Here is a 20937-nt window from a genome sequence, read left to right as displayed (position 1 = left end):
CACTAGTTGGACAGGAATGAGAAGTCCTAAGATGAAATTTGAAAAATAAGATAGTATTCTTCATTTAGGTTTATTGTGACTCCAAAAAGAAGGTTGACGGAGCTGCCATTGATTTAATTAGGGATAATGGAAAGAGAGAAGTTTCACAGTTTAAAATAATAGTTTGCTTTTACATTGTGTTCTACCTTTGTAAGGCAAAAGAAAAATTTCTCCTTCAATGATGCTAGGAACTCTTCTAAGGCAAAAAATTAATTATTCAATCTGATTGTGTAAATGGTTGCCTCCCATGCTATAAGAGAGTGGTACACAAATACATGGATCATGTGTTGAAATTAATTGAATTATTACAGTATTTTTAACAAGGCCTATACTCTGTGAAGCAACAGAACTACCTTTAACTACACATACAAGCAATGTAAGAAGGTCATCTGTAATCACGGAAAAGAAGCTGTATCATTACACAGATAAAGTGAGCTTCAGAGTTCACTGTGATAACGACATTTTCTGCTAGACACTGACAAAGTCAAAACCCAAGTGAAAATCCAGTCAAACTGCCAGATTTCAAGAAAACATTAAATAGTATTTTCAGTTTGGAAACCTTCTCATAGAAATAGTGGCTATCTTATTAAGTAGTAATCAGATAAAGGAGAAATTTTTAGAACATTTAAATGTAATTTTAATAGATGTTCCACGATCTGCAGAGACTTTTGGAGTTTCAGTGATACCTAGGACCTCAGATTTAACTTTTTTTTTAACACATTCAGACTTCTATTTTTTTATTGTTCAAAATCCTTGTTACCTTCCCCTCTGCCTTTCATTTCCTTCCCCATTAAAAGAAAGGAAGATAGAATTTGAGGGATTTTAATATGGGCCTGTGTTTACCACAGATAATGTAATAGTGTTTGCTTATTGATTAAATGGCTTTTCGTGAGCTTGTGGGTCTTGCTGTACAAATGCTTTTTGCAAATATTGTAGAATTGGCACATAAAAGCCTTTTATTATGACTATTATATTTATTCAACTGGCTACATAAAGAGGATTTTTATTATTGTACAGATATTCAGTGTTCCCTGTTAAAATGATACCAGAGTTCTGGATGATTCTGGACTTCATCATGATTTCTCTATTATTTACATAGTATTAAGGCTTGCAAGAAACCCTAAGCTATGTTGTCTGAACGAGAGGAGTACAGTTCATTTAAGTACCTTTTGAAACCAAGTTCCATGAGCTTTTCTATGAGAGCTGCTTACAGCAGACATCTGTGTTCTGTAAAGTAAACCTTGCCCTATATAGTTGGCTTTCTCCTTGACCAAATTCCATCAAGAATATCAAATTCAGGAGCAGTTATATCAAATAATATCAGATGCTAAACAGATCTTAAAATTTAGAATCAAAATTAGGTAGCGTGAAAGATGGGCATTTAGCGTGAAAGATATGCATTTTATTTTGCTGTTATGTAGACATAAAATATTTAAATACTTATGATAACTTTGAAAAAAAAGAACAGTTGTATGACCAAATGATTTTGGTGAAACATTTTCTAGAAATATATATTTCTGCTAGATTTAATACCAATAGTACGGCCAAACACATGTTCTTTAATCATTCAGAGATCTATACAACCATATACTTGTTTTTTGGTCAAGTATCATTGTGTATGTGAATTTCTCAGAGCTGAATGCTGAACTTAGATCAGTTTAACTTATAGATTATACTCTCAGGACCTGTAACCTGCTTTTATTATTCAAAAAATTTATAGATTTGCTTACTTGAATGTTAAGCAACTTCTGCAGTTTAGAACTACATTTTTTTCATGCATATATTGTACTTCAGTGACTTAAAATGCTTTGGATTACTGCTGCATAACTACATACAATACTATTTCCACAGTCTGTTAATGTTTCATTTTCTCCTGGGTGATTATTTTCATTTTGAATGTGTATGAATTCAGAACTATTATTTTGAAGAACAGTCTTGCAGAGTCTGTACTGTCAATTGCCCTTTTAAAGCTTGCCTGCACTAAAAGGGGTGTGCATACAATAGAGATCAAAGGGAAAGCATATGGAAAGTAGCTATGGTTGTGTATAGTCAGTATCTCTTAGCCTATAAAGAGACTCCCTAGAGTGCATTCATACAGTCTAGGTCCTCTGTGATCAATGTAAAGTACTTAGTTCCACAGCGACATATAACCTAGCGCAAATCTTGGGTTTTTGTAATTCTTAGCCTGAAAGTATCTTGGCCTAGGATTCTTCTTCACTAGTTTCACAGGCAGTGGCATGGTATTTTAATTGCAGCACATATGTGCTCCTAGGATGAGATTTATTCGCTTGAAGGTCCTTCCCAATTATTTTTTTGAAATCGTTATTACTGTTATCGTATTTATTATTATTATTAGCTCTGTTATTAAATATTAAGGGGAAAGTTCAGGCAAGAAGTTGGCGATAGTAGAAAAGAGGATGTATATAAACAGCTCCTTACTTATGTATAGAAAGACTTTCAAACTGTCATTTCCACTTCAAAGCAGATTTGTACGTATTTAGAAGCAGAAAGTTGCTCAGTCAGCCAATACTGGTTGATAAAAGAACACTGAAGGCTGTCTCAGCCACTTTTTGTACAGCCTGACAACCTGAGTGCACAGAAACTGATGCAAAAGTTTTCAATAGTCTTCCTATTTTAGAAGATTTTGAATTTAAATTGGCATTAGAGCACAAATCATAGAAAAGGGAATTCACAGCAGTAATCAAAGTAATGAATTTTTAACATACTAAACACAGAGAATTTTCTTAATTTAATGATCAGCTTTATTTCTCTGATACAAGTGTTCCCATTGATCTTATTTATAACTCATTGAATGTGAGAAAGACCGGTTTTCAGAATAATCTGATACTGGAGGTCTTAACCACTTCCCCTTCAAGGCCATGCTCTTTGAATCTCTCTAAGTTGTATTAACAAAAAAATTAAATAAACGTGATAACATACATTTTCTTTCAACCTGATGAATTATATGGCATCAAGGTAACTTCATAGTATTTCAGTAGAATGGATACATCCACAAGCTGTGACTTTTTATAGCTTGCCAAGAAAATGTATGCATTATATATATTTTTAAAGCCTCTGCCTAAAGCCTCATTCAGGCATTTACATATCACTATTCTCTTTATTCAGAAACTGAGTTTTCTGAGAATGTTAGTGATACTGTGTTGGTAGCTAGATTAGTGTGGTAAAATACTGATTTTTTACCTTCACTAACGAACCCCTCATCCCTAAAGAGTATCAGTACTCCAAAGTAGACTCAAAGATAGTCAGTCAGTGTTGGCTTGCATGAAACACTGAAGGACAAACAGTAATATGGGGAATAGGCATAGACTCTATATGGGTAATGGGAGGGTATCAGAGTTGGTCTACAGGCAGCTTTACAAAAATTCACCTTATTTAACAGAGTACATTTATAACATTTATTCTTCCTAGAATTTTTGTTTTTTTATTTTTTTCGTGGATATGTCATAATATGGCAGTAATAGGCATCTCTATACTTTAAAGAGGGGGGGGGAAAAGCCCCTTTCTTTGGATGTCTTATATACATATGCCACCATTGATTGTTTAGTTTGTTTTTTTTTTTCTTTTTTTTCCCCCAGTAGACTTATTTTGATCATAAGTCAATAAAACTTACAAGTATTGTTAGGTCAAAAGACCTTTTGTATGTACATTCCAAATCAGAAGAATCTTCATTAGCCCCACACTTTTTCACTGAAATGCCTCATGCCAGTGGGTGTCAAGCAACAAGGACAGCAGTCTGTTCAAGAGTTTGGCTTTCTGCAGGAAAACTCTAAGAGTAAAATAGTTTTCCTTCATATATGCAAATTGGGACCATTTAATTTTAAATACAGAATGAGCTTGCTTAGCATTAGAGGATAACTGATTTTGTAGAATTATAATTTGAGCCACAGGAAAAAAAAAGATTTATTTTAGGCTTGTGTAAGGTAAGGCTGAAAAAGAAGTATTTATTATATTGCTCTGTGTGAGTCTTCTAATTACATTTGCGTTTCTGTGGAACTAAACAAAATTGTAAATACTAGTATAAGTCACCAGTATCAGTGTTCATCAATATCAGTCTCAGCTTTGTAGAGATACAGAGCCTGCTACATATAGAAAAAGAATATTAACTTACTATTTTTAGATTGGTATAATAAATATTTTGACATTGTTAAGACTTTTTTTTGTCATATAAAACATCTTGGTGACTTCTTATAGTACTGATTTTCTTACTCCTGAATGGGTGCAGAAGATGATAAAAATGCATTGTATCTACTTCTGTTGGCCTACAAAACCAGTAAGAGAAAGACTTAGGAAAGAGAATTTAAATGTCTTTTACTATGTTGGTATCAAAATCAGTCAACATCTTGAAATTTGCCTCAAAGCAGTGTGTATAGGTCAAAATTTCATCTAGTGAACTCCAGGTGAAAGTACTCCGGGTGGACGAGGTGCTGAGGGGTATGGTTTTAGGGAGTGTTAGGAATGGCTGGACTCGATGACCCAGTGGGTCCCTTCCAACCTACTCATTCTATGATTCTATGAATTAAATCCTGTAGGAGCTGGGAGATGAGCAAATGTGACAAGCAAGAGAGAACTTTGTGGGTTTAGGAAATACAGATAATAAACATCTGTACATTATTTTCCATTGTGTTTTCATGTGCATTGTAAACACACTCTCTTATAGATAATTGTATTTTAACAATGAGGTAGCTTCAGCATGTGAAATAATTTAATTGTACTTACATTATGTGTATTGTTAACTAAGAGGATGTGTGATTTTAATGATCACAGCACAGTGAAAGAAGCATTAGTTATCATGGTTTATAAAGTTGAAGGTATGAATCCTGATCATTTTTTTCCCTCAGGTCAACATGCTATTTAGATTTATGCCCTCTTTCTCTTTATTAGAAAGTATTATAAATAGTAAATTTAAATGTTCATGTAGAATTCTCTAAAACCTCATTCATTATAAATTGAAGTGAGACTTTTTTAATTTAAAAAGTGTTTTTAAACAAGTTGTCTCACCTTTAGAAAACATGGCATTTCTTCACTAGTTTTATGTTTTGTTTTCCATTTTCCTTGCACAGACACAAACAAGGTTGTACCTCATGTTTTCAGCATACCTTTGTTTTAAATATACTGTCATAGACCGTGAATGCTGTTTTCTAATGTCACTGATGAATCTTTTTGATCACTAATATCTGAATGTCTGACTGGTAAATTTAGTCATAGAGTTCCTCCCCTGGAGGCGAGGGATGAGTATGGTGAGAGAGGGGAGGTATTGAGCTTGACAGATTTTATTTCCTCCTCTAAAGCTACCAGATTTGAATTCTTATGATGGAAGCATGAAAGACTACGTAGCCCTCCAGTTATTTGCTACCAACCCTTTTTTAATTAAATACGAAGAATTGATTGAGTTAATAATTAATTAAGGACACATTTTCTATTACTGTAAGTGTGTTTTCTGTTTAGCGAGTGGTATACAGTTATTTGGAAATTAATCTTTTCCTTCCAAGTGTTGATGCTGGATGTGTGTGAAGGAAAAGACTTCTGCAGCAGTGATCACGGGCTAGTGCTCATGTCCTGTAAATCTTCGGCCTTGGTTTGATAATCCAGAAGTGAAAGAGGACAGAGTCTACATTAGTAGTGATGGGGACTTATAACAGGGTTATGTGGTCACGCTTCCACATCATGTAGTTACACAGCTAATTCAATTTTCTGTTATTTTTAGAAGGTTTATAAATTTTAAACAATTCTTAATAAAATAGGAACAGCAGATTCTGTGACAGGATTATGTCACTTGCTTGTTTGTGAGTTGTTTGGTTTTTGGGGTTTTTTTGCCTCACTGAGGGAAATTCAAATGCTTCACTTCTGCAATTTAAAATCTACTTCACTTCCAAGTCCTCTAGGCTGGCAAGCCATGCTCATGAAAAGCATTTCTGTTTAGCTAGGGAAACTCTTTTACCATTAGCAGTCACATTACATGTGATTTTCAAGTGCGTTGGATAGCTAAAGTGCTGTAGGTGCTCTTTTGAAAATCTTTTCATGTGGAAAACATAAAGAATACATCAGTCCCTGAGTCTTACTGGGAGAATCATGACTGTCCTGAGGTAGTAGCTTTTGTGCCCCAGGCATCCAGGGTGTAACTCATGGCATCTTCTGTATCCAGAAGATCTCATTTTTCAAAACCACTATGACCATTCCCTTCAGTGGGACAGTTAAAAGCCTTGTTTCTTTAGAAAGACCACATGCAAGGGGGTGTTCTCTCTGCTGATTAGTATGCCCTTTGTTCAATCTGCAAAGGCAGAGTGCAAAGCTTTGCATGGGTAGAGCTTCCAAGTGCCTCTTGTGTTCTAACACTGACTGGGTAACTTTGGGTTTGGTATTTTGTTTGTTTTAGCTAGCCATTTGCTTTTCTCTACTGGTCTGGCACACTTGACAGCAATTGCCACTTGCTGCTTGGATCGACTGTTCTCATTAGAGCTCAGGCCATTATTCAAATCATAATAAAGAATAAATCAAATTGATAATGTAGGCTCTGATGTTAAATGTTTTGAGGCTGTCTCTCATCATGATGACACTGGAATAATTTGATGAAAACTTTGCTTTGGACTTCTTCGTTGATTTACCTATTCATTTAGTAAGAAGGAGGTTCTGCTACCGTAAAGAGGTGCCAGTCCTTGTTTTTTCCACTTACATTTTTAGTATTTATTCCTGGGTGAGAAAGAAAGACCTTACCTTGTCCCACAGCTGAGCTCTCTACAAATGTTGTGCTGTATATTTTGCACATGCCTTTATCTGTTGAAGACAGTAACTACAAGCCTAAAGAAAACCCTTTACAGAAGACCAGTTTAGTCCACCATTTTGTGGTTACATCACTGAAACTCCTTATATATAGACAGCACAGGTGGACTAATTTCAGGTGTGGTTAACCATTGCACCCTGCCTGAACAAATACGTTACTGAGATTAAGTATAGTTTACTTGGATGTGCCAGTTTCTTTTTTCCCTATGGTAGATGGACTTGAGCTTATACATGAAATTATATCTTCTGTTGCTAGGGCTATGTACTTGCTGTGATGGAGTTAATTTTCTTTGTAGCAGCCCAGACGGCACTATGTTTTGGATTTGTGACAGTATTGATAATGCACCCAATATTTTGGCTGACACTGTAATCACTGCTCAGCAACAGGGCATTCTTTTTTTTCCCCACCTCCTTGCAAGTAGGCTAGGGGTGTGCAAGAGGCTGAGAATGAACACAACAGGGACAGCTGACATGAATTGACCAGAGGGGTGTTCTGTACAGTATCACTTCATGCTCAGCAACAAAAACTGTGAGGGTGGAGGGTTAATTTTGCAGGTAGTCATTGCTAGGGGGCTGGAGTCGGTGAGCAACTGAGGAGTGTTTAGTTGCTGGCTGGTGTCAACTCACTGCAGACTATTACAACGTGTATCCAAGAACAGCATCTCGTGTCTTTCACTGCCAGCAGATCATTTGCAGGTATCCCTTAAGTGAGGACAAAGCATCAGATTGGCTTTAGAAAGAATATATGTAATGAAAGTAAGGAAGAATAGTCTGCATGAGTGTAGTGGGAACCGAGGAAAACTGGAATTGTGTTTACCATAATAAAGGTGATGTTTAAGAGAGGTATGATGTGAAGTTGGGGAAAAATAATAAAAGACAGCTGAGAATATGGAAGTACAGGGAACATACTATTTTATGTTCTTAAAAGTAACTCATAGAAAATGCATTGAGAAATATGATAATAAACTATCCTCATAATACCTTTTTTTAGCATTTCAGAAAAATTCATAAGTTTGATTCTACTATTTTCAGGTGACAGAATTTGGAGAGGCAACATAAAAGTTAAGTTTTTTACCAGACAGAATTATTTACTAGCTGGTTTATATCACATGATGGGCCTTTGTTCTGCCTTAATGAAAGAAGTCATCATGATACCAAAACCAAGGACATAGGCAGTTTACATAGGTAGAAAAGTACTAGTTGGCATGCCTTCTTTCAGGATTGAGATTTCTACAGTGAAGTATTAGTTGTGAAATTAGAGTTGAAGGGCAGGATCCAGGGAACACCCCTCAAGGAAGACAGGGATGACATAGGAAAGGAAATGCAGAATTCGGAAACCAAATTACTTATTACTACTATATTTTTACAACTATGATATGCATTTTGATTTTTCTGAATTTCTTTAACATTGCTATTCCGTAAAAAACTGGGAACAGATAACCTTTGATTTTATCTGTTTTGTAGTTTGTTCCTGGGAATATGGTATCTCTTATTACTAGTTTTCACAGAATTATAGATTTGAGATTGAAAGGGAGATTAGAGATTATGTAGTTGGGTTTCAAAAGAGAGCATTATTCAGGGCTGTGTCCCATCTGGTTTAAAATATCTCCAAGGCTGGCAATCCTGCAACATCTCTGGGCAACTGGTTCCACTGTTTCACCACTGTCACAATATGTTAAAATGGAATTTCCTCTGTTCCAATTCATGCCCATTACCTCTTTCAGTGGGTACCACTGGGAAGAGTCTGGTTCCATTTTCTTCAAATCCTCCTGTCACATATCTATACATGTTGACAAGATTTCTCCCAATCTTTCTCCTCTCCAGGCCGAGCAATCCCAGCTCCCTCATCCTCTTCCCCTATGTCAGATGGTCTTGTGCTGGACCTGTTCCAGTACGTCCATGGCATTGTTTTGCTGGGTAGTTCAGAACTGGACCCAGCACTCTAGATACGGTCTCGCTAGTAGCGAGGTAGGGGAAGGGTCACCTCCTTAACCTGACCTTCTGGCAGTGTTTTTCCTTACACAGCCTGGGGTGCTGCTGGCCTTTAAGGACATGTTGCTGTCTCATGTTCAACCTCTTGCCCCCTAGGACCTCCAGGTCCCTGTCTGCAAAGCTGCATCCTGACTGGTCAGTCCCCAGCCTATAATGTTGCATGGGGTTAATCCTTTCTGCATTCAAGACCTTGTGTCAAAGCTATCTTCCAGTTTTCAGGAACATTTAGGTTGGGCATTCTATTTTCTGCTTTAAAAACAAAATTTTAAAATGTATCTTAAAAGAATATGCTTTATTTTTATTGTATTATATCTGTCAAGGTTTTATACTTTTCATGAGTATGCACTCCTTATAGACAGGATATTGAGCTGACTGGTCTAATCTAGTTTTTATGTTTCAAACACAATTAAAAACAAAAAAAAGGAAAATTCTACAGCCATATTTAAGCATTGTCATTAATATACACACTATAATGTGATTTTTTTTCCTTTTTTTTTAATTTCAAGCTTTAGTTTATACATTTATGACTTTGGAAGGTAAAGCAATGGAATATTACCTTTAACTGAATCTCTGTACTTCATTGACAGCGTTTTAAAATGGAGTTTCCCATAGATGAAAATTTCATTTGAATGCTCCAGCAGAGGCTACTCATCTTAGATCTTGTAAATTTTGTCATTTATCCTAGCGCTATCCCTTCTATCTAATTTTATTGTTTTTGATAGTCTTTATTTTTTTGCTTTGTGTATCTGAGGAGATCATATAAGCTTCCTTAGCCATTAGTCTTCTCCCAAGTGTTTTTTAACTGCTGGAAACAGGTTCTTTTGCCATTTAAAGTAATCATACTAAACAGAATAAACGATCCATCTTCATGATGGTTCCAGTGCTCTATTTTATGGATTTTTTTTCTATATAATAATAAAAAAATACAGTTGAACTGTCATTTCTTCTTCTGTGATTTAGAATATTACTGAGACACATCAATGTCAGGAAATAAATATAAAACTTGAAATAGAACCGATCAAATTATATTAAAAAAGCAGTAGGAAGAAAACGACATATTATCATCTTGACTATTTAATTCTTGGCCCCAATTGTGTGAATTTGCTGGTGTTTAATTATCCAGATAATGGCTTGCAATTTTTTTCTGTTGTCAGTAGAAGTATATTGGGAATTACAATGAAGAAAATAAGCATTGACTATTGGACTACAAATTTCAAACAATATTTATTCTCTAGTTTATATTGAGTCTTATGTGAATGCAAAATATAATGCTGATCGGACTTAATTTATGTTGTGTTTTATGACTGTGATAAAACAGAAAATAAATATAGCAACAAGAAATGTTTAGTCATAGTGTTTTCCATGAGCAGGAAAACTTCAATGAAATCCGTTTGTTGCCGTGTTAGAGTGAATAGATTAGTTTAAATTGGATTGCTCAGTTTTCAGATTTACATGAAAGGTATTGGACTACTTTCACTGTTAATTTGCTGTGAGATTATAAAAGAAAACTGTACATAATATCCTTTTTGGATTATTAACATAATTTACCATTTTTCTGTGTTTCTCTGAAATAAAAAATAAAACAACAGCAGATTTGTTAATTTATATGTTAAATCTTTCATTGCTTTTGAACTGTGTTACATTTGATTGTATGGAAGTGCTTAAAAACCTATTTTCTAATGGAAATATGTATTTTTATCTACTTCTGCCCACCCTCACACCCCTCTGGCGACGAACTGCTTCTGAGTTGCGCTACCAGCCTATTATTGTATAATTTCTTCACATTTCACATAGAATGTCTTATTAAGTCTGTGCCACCTGTGTTATTCTGTGATATAAACTCCAAAGCAGCCTGAGCTGTCCAGTGAATATTTTCTCTGATTGTTCAGTGCATGTGAAAAGTCTGTTGGAAACCATTCCCTGTTCAGTCAAGGCTGTGCTACTTGAGTGGCTAAAAAGGATATATAAATGAGTGTTCCTGACCTGCTTCTGTCTGAGTATTTTTCAGACACTTCAAGTTTTTTGGTTTTGGTTTGTTGTTTTTTTCTTTTTTTCCATTTTGAGATCTCATAAATATGTTCGCCTTTGTCTTACTGTGCATTACTGGATTCCTGACTGATGTGCTATCATTTCAATGTGCCCTTCTGCAGGTTGTTAAATGTGCTGTGCTGTGAGCTCAATACCCTTTTACTCTTGGAGACACAGTATAAGGTGTCACAAGTTTTACTAACTGCTCAGGAGGAAAATGTCACAGAAACTTCAGAAGGACCAGGGTGAGAAGTGATTGATATAAACGTTATTTTAACTGTCAAACTTTTCTCCGGGGAACAAATAAATGAATACTTTAGTAACTTTAAATATACAAATGCTCTCACTTAAGCTGCCTTCTGATATGCTTAAGTTTATTCAGATATAGGTTTGTCATTGATCTTAAACTATGGAGACACAACAGTCTTGTTCTTTCTCCCATGTCCACTTCAAAAGTGACTGAAATAAAAAAAAAAAAAACCAACTAATTTTCATTTATGTTAAACTTAAGTTACTTCATAAAATAAAAAAGAGTACTGGAGTAGTGCAAAATTTTTGGAGGTGAATACGCCTTTTTATTTTATATTATTCTCTTATTTTATGTATATGATATAAAATTAGTGTATTACTTTAATGTTTATGATTTAAATACATCATCAGTACTTTGGATTTGGTTTTTTTTAAAAAAATTATGTGTAACTTACTTGACTGTCCAACTTCTGTGACTTTGCATTCCTGACCTGTAGATAAAATTGTACAGTGCATCCTTCAGAAGAAAACGTTTAGTTTTGGGACAGAAGTAAGCAGTCATCTAGTCATAGACATTTCTGTCAGCATATTGAATGTTCAGAATTTTTACTGTTTGCTATATGAGACCCGTATAGAGTTTAGATCAAACAGTATGGGTGAAATTACAGCAGGCATAGATGATTGTTATGTACTATTTGAGGATGAAACCTACTGTTCCCTTACTAAAGAAAAAGTTCTAATAAATTTAGTGTATAATAACTGACCATTATTGCTTTTAAAATTTTTATATCTTGGGTGACACAGTGACTTCAGAGGGCTTGTTGACTGTGTGTTTTTATGAATAACTCTAATTTTGTAACAGCAGAAATTTGCTGGTAGGCCTAAGAAGGAGCAAATTTTGATGGTCCGTTAACTGTCTCTGCCCTAATTACTCCGCTTGTGGGCATAACAAAGCTTGTGAAATTTCCTATTGTTTTACGTCCAGTAATTGCTCAGATGTTTCCAGTCAGCAATAGGTAGGGAAGTACAAAGTTAAGATAATGCTTGCAGACATCTCAAAATATGTTTCTATTTGTTTGTTTCTTTATGCATATGTGTTTTCCAGGTTGTGTTTTAACTCTGGTATATCTCTCCAGGTATCCTTGCTCATTAAAGTTTTCTGAATTAAAAATTTGTAAATTAAAGTTGTTCTGATTTTTTTTAGTTTTTTATGGGTTTTTTTCTTTTTTTTCCCCCAGAAATTTTATAATTGATGGTCTATCAGTGGAGAGAAACCATGTTCTTGTAAGGATAAATCTGATTGGAGGACCACAGGAAAGGATTTTGCCTTTAAGAGTATTAGATAAGGTTAGAAACTAAAGTTTAACACCTTCTCTTTCCCCAACTCCTGTATTCATTAATTGAATATTTTTACTGATAATTCAGCGTGTGGAAAATTATTTAACATTAAGAAGTACCAGTCCACCTTTAGTCTTATAAAGGGCTAAAATTTTTAAGAAGCCATACGCTTAAGAAATACATTGTTCCTGCTATCTGGAAATTGGCGTGTGCCCAGGATAGATCACCTTCAGGTGAAATGTTTATATTGCTCCATTTTAATGCTACTTTTCCTACTATAAAAGTGAATGTAGTTTGTATGGCTTTTACTTACTTATGGCTTACTTTTACTTACTTATGGCTTTTTTCTGTATTTTCTTTATTAGCTTTCCATTTGCTATATCTTCCCTTTATTTGAGGCTTTTTCCATGCTTTGATTTTCATCTGCAGTATCTAATACCTGGAGCTTTCATCAATGTTGCAACAATAGAGTATGTGTTAAGCAGCTCCTTTAAATGTTCTGCTTCTCACTGGCTGTCAGTCTCAGCGAGACGAACTGTAAATTACTGTCACCACAGCAAAGACAGCTAGATCAGTGTATAAAATTGGAAATACAGTTTTGTGGTTTTTTGTTTTTATAAAAACTGCAATTTTGTTTTTGGTTAAAAAAAACCTGTAAAGTCAAAACTTTCAGTAGTACATACAGGAAAAAACTCTGGCTCAAAAGCTTTTTGGATTTTGTATCTAACTTTTTGTTTAAATTACAGAGTATCTCATTGCAAATTGGAATATCAAAAATAGTTTAGGTGCATTGTCAAGAATTCTGGGAACTTTACCTTTGTGTTAATTTGTGTTAAATGGTATTAATTCTTCCCCTAAATTAATTTCTTTCTGGTCCTTGTTTCCAGGGCAGTGATCCATATCCTTGGCCAATGTTTTCATCATTCCCTTTGCCAAAGTGCTATCTTGCAGAAATTCCTAGGAAAGCTGAGTTCAGACATGGTACGTACAAAACATGCAAGCAGTGTAGTGTAGTGTCTCTGTTGATTTTTATTTTTTTTTCCTTCCTTGCCACCCTCTACCCCCCCATCCTCCAGATTATAATCTCATAAGGATTTGAGGATTTTTTATTGTTGGCTGCATTTGTATCTAAGTAAGTTCATTTTGTTTTGCTTTACTGGCTTTGTGCAACTGTCAATCTGCAAAGCTCTGTTTAGTAATCTAATTCGTATGTAAACTTCCAGATTAACCTTTTGGCTCATCTCAGGTGGGTGACTCTTGAGACGTATTTATATCATCTCTCTAGTAACTGAAGCAAGACACTATGGTTAAGCAACAAATTTTTTGTACACTATTTTCGTGATTCAGATCACTGTGTTTACAAAGCTTGGTGGTGTGTGAAATAGACAGTGTTTAGGATAGTTGGTTTCTATATTGAACATCAATTTGGAATGTGGGCAGACTGAAGAATCCTTTGAAGAACTCTCTAGGGAAAGCAGTGTAATTCATACAATGAAACCATTTGAAGGTTTTCATTTGCGTAAACAATGCAAAAGAATCTTATGAATAGTTTATAGTAAGTAAATTGTTCCTTGTATTTGTTCATGTTTAATGTATCCTTGACATGTACTTAGAAATTATTTGTGAATTACCCAAGCGGATGTAGATTCTGAAAAGTGATAGAAATTCTGCATTAACTGTAGACTGCAAAGTCGTCTGTTCATAAATATCAAGAAAAATCCTAAAAAAAAGGTGGTTCTCTTCTGACAAGGGGAAAGGCCATCTAGTTGTAAAAAAAGTCAGTATTTTGCATCTTAACTTTGGTAATACTGTTCCAGGGTTCCCTGGGCAATTTTCATAACACAACAATCAGATTTCTGCTAAATGGGTGCCCAGTACTTTTTAAATATGTCTCCAGAGAGGCACATGGTATTACTCTTAGCATGTATATTTTATTGTATCCCCACAGAACCTCTCTGTTCTCATGACCAATTATGTTTCTCATTATCAGCAAGTGGGATAAGGGAGTGGAAACTGTAGTTGTTACTTTTGTGAATGACACCCAGCTAGGAAAGCTTGGGTAAAACTTTTTGAATAACAGTAAATTTGCTGAAGTGAAGTTTCAAAGGTTTGCAAATGTATTTGGTGAAGTATTGGAATATTTTTATTTGAAATGGCATTTTCAATATTAAAGGTAACTGAAGTAAAATACTATAAAACTGACAGATGAACAGAACATTTAGTTTCATAGTCAAACGAAAAATTTTGTTTGTTGTTTGAAAAACAAGGAAAACAAACCACTGAAACTGTTCAATTTTATTTCTCATTTAAAAAAAAGATTCTTCCACCAAACTGTGACTGTCTTGCCATACTGAAGCTTTTGAGATGTGCAAGTTATTTTGAAAGAAAGTATCAGAATAAATAGATCAAAAATTAAAATAATGAAATTAATAAATTTCTTTTTCCAGTGCTTGGCAAAAAAAAAATGAAATCAATAGCATGATTAGAAGATAGAGAATAGCTGAACTGTATTCTTCAGCACTATAATATGACAGTGATAGGAATGCTTTTTCAGAAGAGAGGTTAAAGATGAGATTATGAGAAAGATCTGAGTTACATTTATAAAAGGCAGAAGATGATCTTTGTCAGTTGAAGGTGGTGAGTCCTTGAGTTGAGTACCTCTAGCACAGGTACTGCTGTCTTAGGATAATATATATGTTTGAGAGATCATAGAGCACAGCTACAGATCATGAGTTTGAAATGTGACGTGCAAGTATAGATTGAATTGGAACTGGCTGGTGCTGAAAAGACAAGAGACTATGACAGTCTCTTAGTATGTCAAAAGCAGTTATAAGGAGGGCAGATTGATTTTTCTATGTCCCTGTGCAGAAAAAGGAATAAGTTGGCTTCCTTACCAATAAAGATTTGTTACAAATTAATAAAAAAAAAATGTGTAGTAGGATATATCTGGGCAATGTAAATTCATCACTTAAGGTTTTTAAGAATATTTTCTCTGAAGTTATTTGCACATCTTGCTCAGAGGTTCTAAAAACAGTTTAGACAAATACTTTTTACGTTTTAATTCTGTTTCAGTGAAAGGAGATGGACAAGTTTCACAAACTTCATCTGAATGGCAAGAGTTCTACAGCAGTGGAAACACTTGTGCATCATATGAGTGGGAATGCATTACTGCTTTGTTACACCTGTCACCAGGGACTGAGGGCCAGCACAGCATTTCTGTGATTGCCTGAAGCAGTTGCATCCAGATTTCATGATGCAGTGTTTCATTGTGTAACACGTGCAGGATCATTTCTATCCTGTTTTAGGAGTGTTTCTATTACATGAATAATCAAGACTACTAGATTCTTAGCACATGTTAAAGAATGTACAGTTTTCTTTGGCTGAAAAGGCTGTAACTGTAGGTTTATTCTGTCTATCCTGACCTCTTATTCATCTTTTCTGTTATTACCCAGGTGAAATGGACACCTGAAGAGAAGCTCATTTTCTCTTTCTCCTTTGAAAATTGGTCCTCTGTCTATTACATAATTCTGATGACAGTTGTAAAACCATAATCTGAGTTGATTTTCTTTTTAATAAAGCTGTAGATTGGATATTGGAGATGGCTAGGAGTGGTGGTGAAAAGGTTACAGATGTGTACTCAGATATGATATTACTGTCTCTGAACATGTTTTTTCTTCTGACCCTCCCTTTAGATATAGTTGAAGGACAGATGTGATAACAGAACAGCAATAACATGCAGGGGTGTCTCTTAACTACGCGAAGATGCCTTTCTGAGTGCAAGCCGAAATTACTCATTGAATATTTTGGAAATAGTGTGGCTGTTGCTCGCTGAAAGGATTATGTACTACTGAGGTCAGGGAACAGGAAGCTTCATTTCCACAGCCTTAGACTTCATGTAGCCTGTGAATGTATCTAGTGAAATGGCACCAAGGCCTGAAGATTGCATTTTAAAGAACTTTTTTAACAGTCTTGCTATTATTCTGTGCTGATGTAGTGCTCGCAGTGGCAACTGCATATTTTGCCTCACTGTTACAAAAATAAGACTATCATAATTTATGCTAGTAAAATTAGTAACTGCATTGGAGTAGCGGAGTAATACCTCCATATCATGATGGCACTTTGAATGGTAGACTCATCCAAAAAGTATACTTGTATTTCATAGAACCGTAGAATACCAGGTTGGAAGGAACCTCAAGGTTCATCTGGTCCAACCATTGTTGGCAAAAGTATGATCTAGACAAGATAGCCCAGCATCCTGTCCAGCTGAATCTTAAATGTCCAATATTGGGGAATCCACTTCCCTGTGGAGATTATTCCAATGGCTGATTGTTGTCATTATGAAAAATTTTCCACTTGTATCCAGTCGAAATCTCCTCAGGAGTAACTTGTACCCATTCACCCTCTTATTTTCCACATGACTCCTTGTAGAAAGAGAGTCTCCATCTTCTTCATACCTGTGCTTTAAATACTGGAACATGGTAATAAGATCTTCCCTAAACCTTCTTTTTCTTAAGGCTCAACAAACCCAGTCCTCTCAACCTTTCAGGCTTTCCAGTACTTCGATCATTTCTGTGTCCCTTCTGTGGACCCCCCAGCCTGTTCACATCTTTTTGTGTGTAGCAGAAACCAAAATTGTGCTCAGTATTCCAGGTGTGTCCTGACAAACACTGAGTAGAGTGGGATAATGTCTGCTTTATCTCTGCTGGTGATAACCTTGTTGATGCAACCCAGCATCCCGTTGGCTTTCTTTGCTGCAGCAGTAGTACACTGTTTGCTCATGTTGAGCTTGCTGTCCAGCAGGGCCCCCAGGTCCCTTTCCTCAGAACTGCTTGCCAGCTGGGTAGATCCTAGCTTGTGATGCACTCCTGTTTTCACACGTGTAAGACCATACACTTGTCTTTGTTTCATAAGGTTCTTGCTAGCCCTCAGCCTATCCCGGTCTTCCTGTAGGGTGGCTCTCCTTTCCAAAGTGTCCACTTCCCTACTCAGTTCAGTATCTTCAGCAAACTTCTTTTGGGCACGCTTGATCCTATCATCCAGATCACTTATGAAGATATTAAACAGCACTGGGCCCACTGTTGATTCCTGGGGGGCTCTACTTGTGACAGGCTGCCAGACTGCAAAGGAGCTGGACTGTAATGCATCAGTTTCTCTAGGAGGCAGCTGTGGGAAACCATATTGAAAGCCTTGGAGAAAACCACGTGGAAATCCAGATTTGAGGAAAATCTCTACTCTTTACAAATATCTGTCCGGGTTTTGCAGATGTTACGCACTTGCCTGTATAGTATATGTGTCTGTAGGAAAGGATAAAGAGAAAAATAAACTTGCTGGGTTGTGTATTAATATGCATTAATTATTTCAGTAGTATTTAGAGTTGGAAAAAATATTGGATAGCAGTATATTAATGGTTCACTTCTGTCAAAGATAATTTATAGTGAAGCTTCAAATGATTTATGTGGACCATTATTTATATGTGGAAATTAATTATGCCATTTCCAGCTGTTTACACTGCAGTGAGATACCCTGTTGCTTTTCTTTTGTCTTAATTGTTCAATTATTATTTCAGTAAGATAATTTGAGGAAGAATTAGTAAATGGTTTTCAGAAGTGATATAGTCCTTTGTTATTCAGGATACAACCATTAAAAAGAATTATTTTTTACTTGTAATATTAACTACACTGTAGGTTATTAAAAGTTAAACGTTTTAGAACAGTACTAAGCTGTAATATTCACTCTTCTCTTTGCACAGATGATCTGTTTTCCTTTTTCCCTCCTAGCTCTGCAGTTGTGACAGCTGGTTATGAGTGTTGCTGAAGAATAGTGTCCATAATTGTCCTGCAATGACACATTCACTGCTTACGATTTCCATATACACAAGCACCTCATAATTCATTAATCTTACTCTCTTCCTGACTCCTGCAGTCCGGAATCGCTACCAAAAATCTTCTGTGATAATGTTCTTAAGTATTTTGATGTTTTATCTCAGCCACTGTTCTCTGAATTTTTTGCTTTATACGCTGACTTGAATGGGAATGTACTACCGTGTTTCTCATTTATATTTGGGTTATTTTAATCAGATTTCTTTTCAACCATGATTTTTTGGTATCCTCGTGAAACTAGTGGTGTCTCTTATTTTTTTTCTTTAGTCTTTCTCTATTAACAAACCAGCTATATTAGCCTTCCTGTTATCCCTTATAATTTCACATAAACGTCTTCCTTGCCTGCACTTCTTTGATCTGCCCTACTTTTTTATTTTTGGCTCATTACTCATGTATGAGCCTGTTGTCTTCAACTGTTTAAGAAGTCCACTCAATTAATGAAAGATGAAAGAGAAATAAGTGGACAGGTTTATCAGAAGCATACATGGACTTTCCTAAAATATATAAATCCTTATATGTATTTGTTTTCATGTAGTAATGAATTATGATATAGTCAGGTTATTCATTATATCTAGATTTAGATTTTGAATAAGACACATATGGATTTACAGATCATAGTTTCTTAGTCACAGAAAAGCACTTATCACAGAACACAATGATGATAAAGGGCTTGTGGCATTTCTGACATTTTTCTAAAACATTAATGAAATTTCCTAGGTCTTACCCGCTTTAGACACAAAAACTAGCTGAAGAATTATTTGAAGAATTATAAAACAGCATCTTTGAGGGAATTAGATCAGTTTAAACTTGCAGAAAGTTATGGTGTAGTGATTAAGATTTCATGTGTGCAGGTAAATGTTGGTTATTTATAGTGGAGTGCCATGACTTCATAAACTTATAAACTTCATTACTCTTTTTTAACAAGACTACACAAAGCAACCAGTGGTAGCACAGTAGAAGGTATGGGATGACAAAATATAACCACATATGAGGAAGAAGGTAGGATTGCACCAGTTTAAATTGACATAAGCTTCTTCTCAATTACACTGCTAGAATATAATTTCTTGTTATGCTTGAGTTTTAAAAGCTCACTATCATCAGATGAGAAAGGTCTTACTCCCATTTTCTTACTCCCATTTCCTTCCTCACTTTTTCCTTCCGTTGCTGTTCCCATACCCTCCCCCCCCCCCCGTTCCTCACCTTCTGCCCTTCACCTCCTTCAGTAGTTCTGGCATTTCTTCCAGAAAAAGAAATCATTCAGGACATGGATCTAGAATAACTAGTGAACTGGTTTAATGACATACCAGAAATGAGAAGAAAGAAAAGCAAGACTTCTCTATTTGGGCATTGGAATGTGTTTAGGATACCTCTAGAGACAGTGTAAAAGCCCATCCTCAGTAACAAGCAATACGGATAGTCCAGGACTGTGTGGTAGTTGCAGTTCCAGCTACATGGTACTACGTAAGGGAAAATTACAGCTACCTACCAATTTGTGGAAGTGAGCTAGCATTTATTTGATATCAAAGTTCTCAATTTTTATATTGTAATGGCCTAGTAGAGGAAGTGGTAGTTCTCGTTTAATGGCAGGATGTTAAGAGAAGTGAATGGTTTAACTGGAAGGAGTTATCACAGTATGATACCACTTACAGTATGTAATAGATATGTTAAATATCTGGTTATGCTATATTATCTTGGTTGCATGGGTCTTAAGCTTGTTTCTCTTGTCATTTGAGTCCGAACATTTCTGAGAGCTCTCTGAGGTTCCTAAATCTTGTCTCCTCATTGACTGAGGGAAAAAAATCCATTGATCATTTAAAAATAAGTTCTTATTTTCAGTAGATTGTCTGTCTCTATTCTGATGACAGAAATGGAAATTAAATGTGGACTTGGCAATTGTGGTAAGTAGGTAGTTCATAAATTACTGAGAGTATTTACTCCTGGATTTTCTCTCTTTGGATTTTTTGTGCAGATTTGCATACACATATCTGCATATTTGAATTTCCCTAAGTTCTTTTTTTGAGAGAGCCTACCTTCCCAGAGGAACTTTAAGGCAAATAAATTGGTCAGTGGCCTTTAGAAGAATTTCAGAAAAGACTGTAATACCATAATCTTTATTTCCTTATCCTACTGTTGAAACATAGATTAACATTTTAAAACGTTGCATGTTTAAACAGTAAGATTTTGGATGGATTGATGATGCTAGTTACTAGCATGCGTGCATTTCAGCAATCACAAAATAAAGATTTTATTCTATAAAACCTGCAGCAGAGGAAGAATATTTGAGGGATAAACTGTGCAAAGAAAAGTATGTGTCAAATCAGGAAGCCAGGAGGAGGCAGCAGAGATGGATGGGCAATGGTCCTGAAGTCCTACTTTCTTGAAATTACTGAAGGGTATTTTTTTTAGTAGTTTTATTTCCCTCAGAGGAATCAAAATTTCACCCTGTTTTCTGTTTGGTAAGCTGACTGATTAAATCTTGGCTTATAGTCTCTGATCCTCATCTGCCAAACTGAATTATTACAATCCTTTACAAAGTAAAATAACTATTTGACTTCTAGAGAAGTGTTGCTACGATTTCCTTCAACCTTCACCTATTATAGAAGTAGCAGAAAAA

General features: G+C 35.4%; 1 protein-coding gene across 10 annotated transcripts in view; it reads left to right on the top strand.

Moving 5' to 3' along the window:
- The window catches only part of TBC1D32 (TBC1 domain family member 32), a 90984-nt gene that overhangs the window by 35642 nt on the left and 34405 nt on the right, over positions 1-20937 (top strand). For 9 of the 10 annotated variants that reach the window (XR_008449102.1, XR_008449103.1, XM_054062263.1 and 6 more), the window contains 3 exons: positions 10980-11102; positions 12345-12453; positions 13332-13425. Coding sequence is in view for 8 of the 10 variants with exons in the window: in XM_054062263.1 (XP_053918238.1) it covers positions 10980-11102; positions 12345-12453; positions 13332-13425 (326 nt within the window). In the remaining 2 variants the exon portion in view is untranslated. The remainder of the gene's footprint in view (positions 1-10979; positions 11103-12344; positions 12454-13331; positions 13426-20937) is intronic. The other variant, XM_054062265.1, reaches the window with a different exon arrangement.

This window comes from Cuculus canorus, chromosome 3 (genome assembly GCF_017976375.1).
Source record: "Cuculus canorus isolate bCucCan1 chromosome 3, bCucCan1.pri, whole genome shotgun sequence".
NCBI lineage: Eukaryota > Metazoa > Chordata > Aves > Cuculiformes > Cuculidae > Cuculus > Cuculus canorus.
This window is presented reverse-complemented; position numbering and strand designations above follow the sequence as displayed.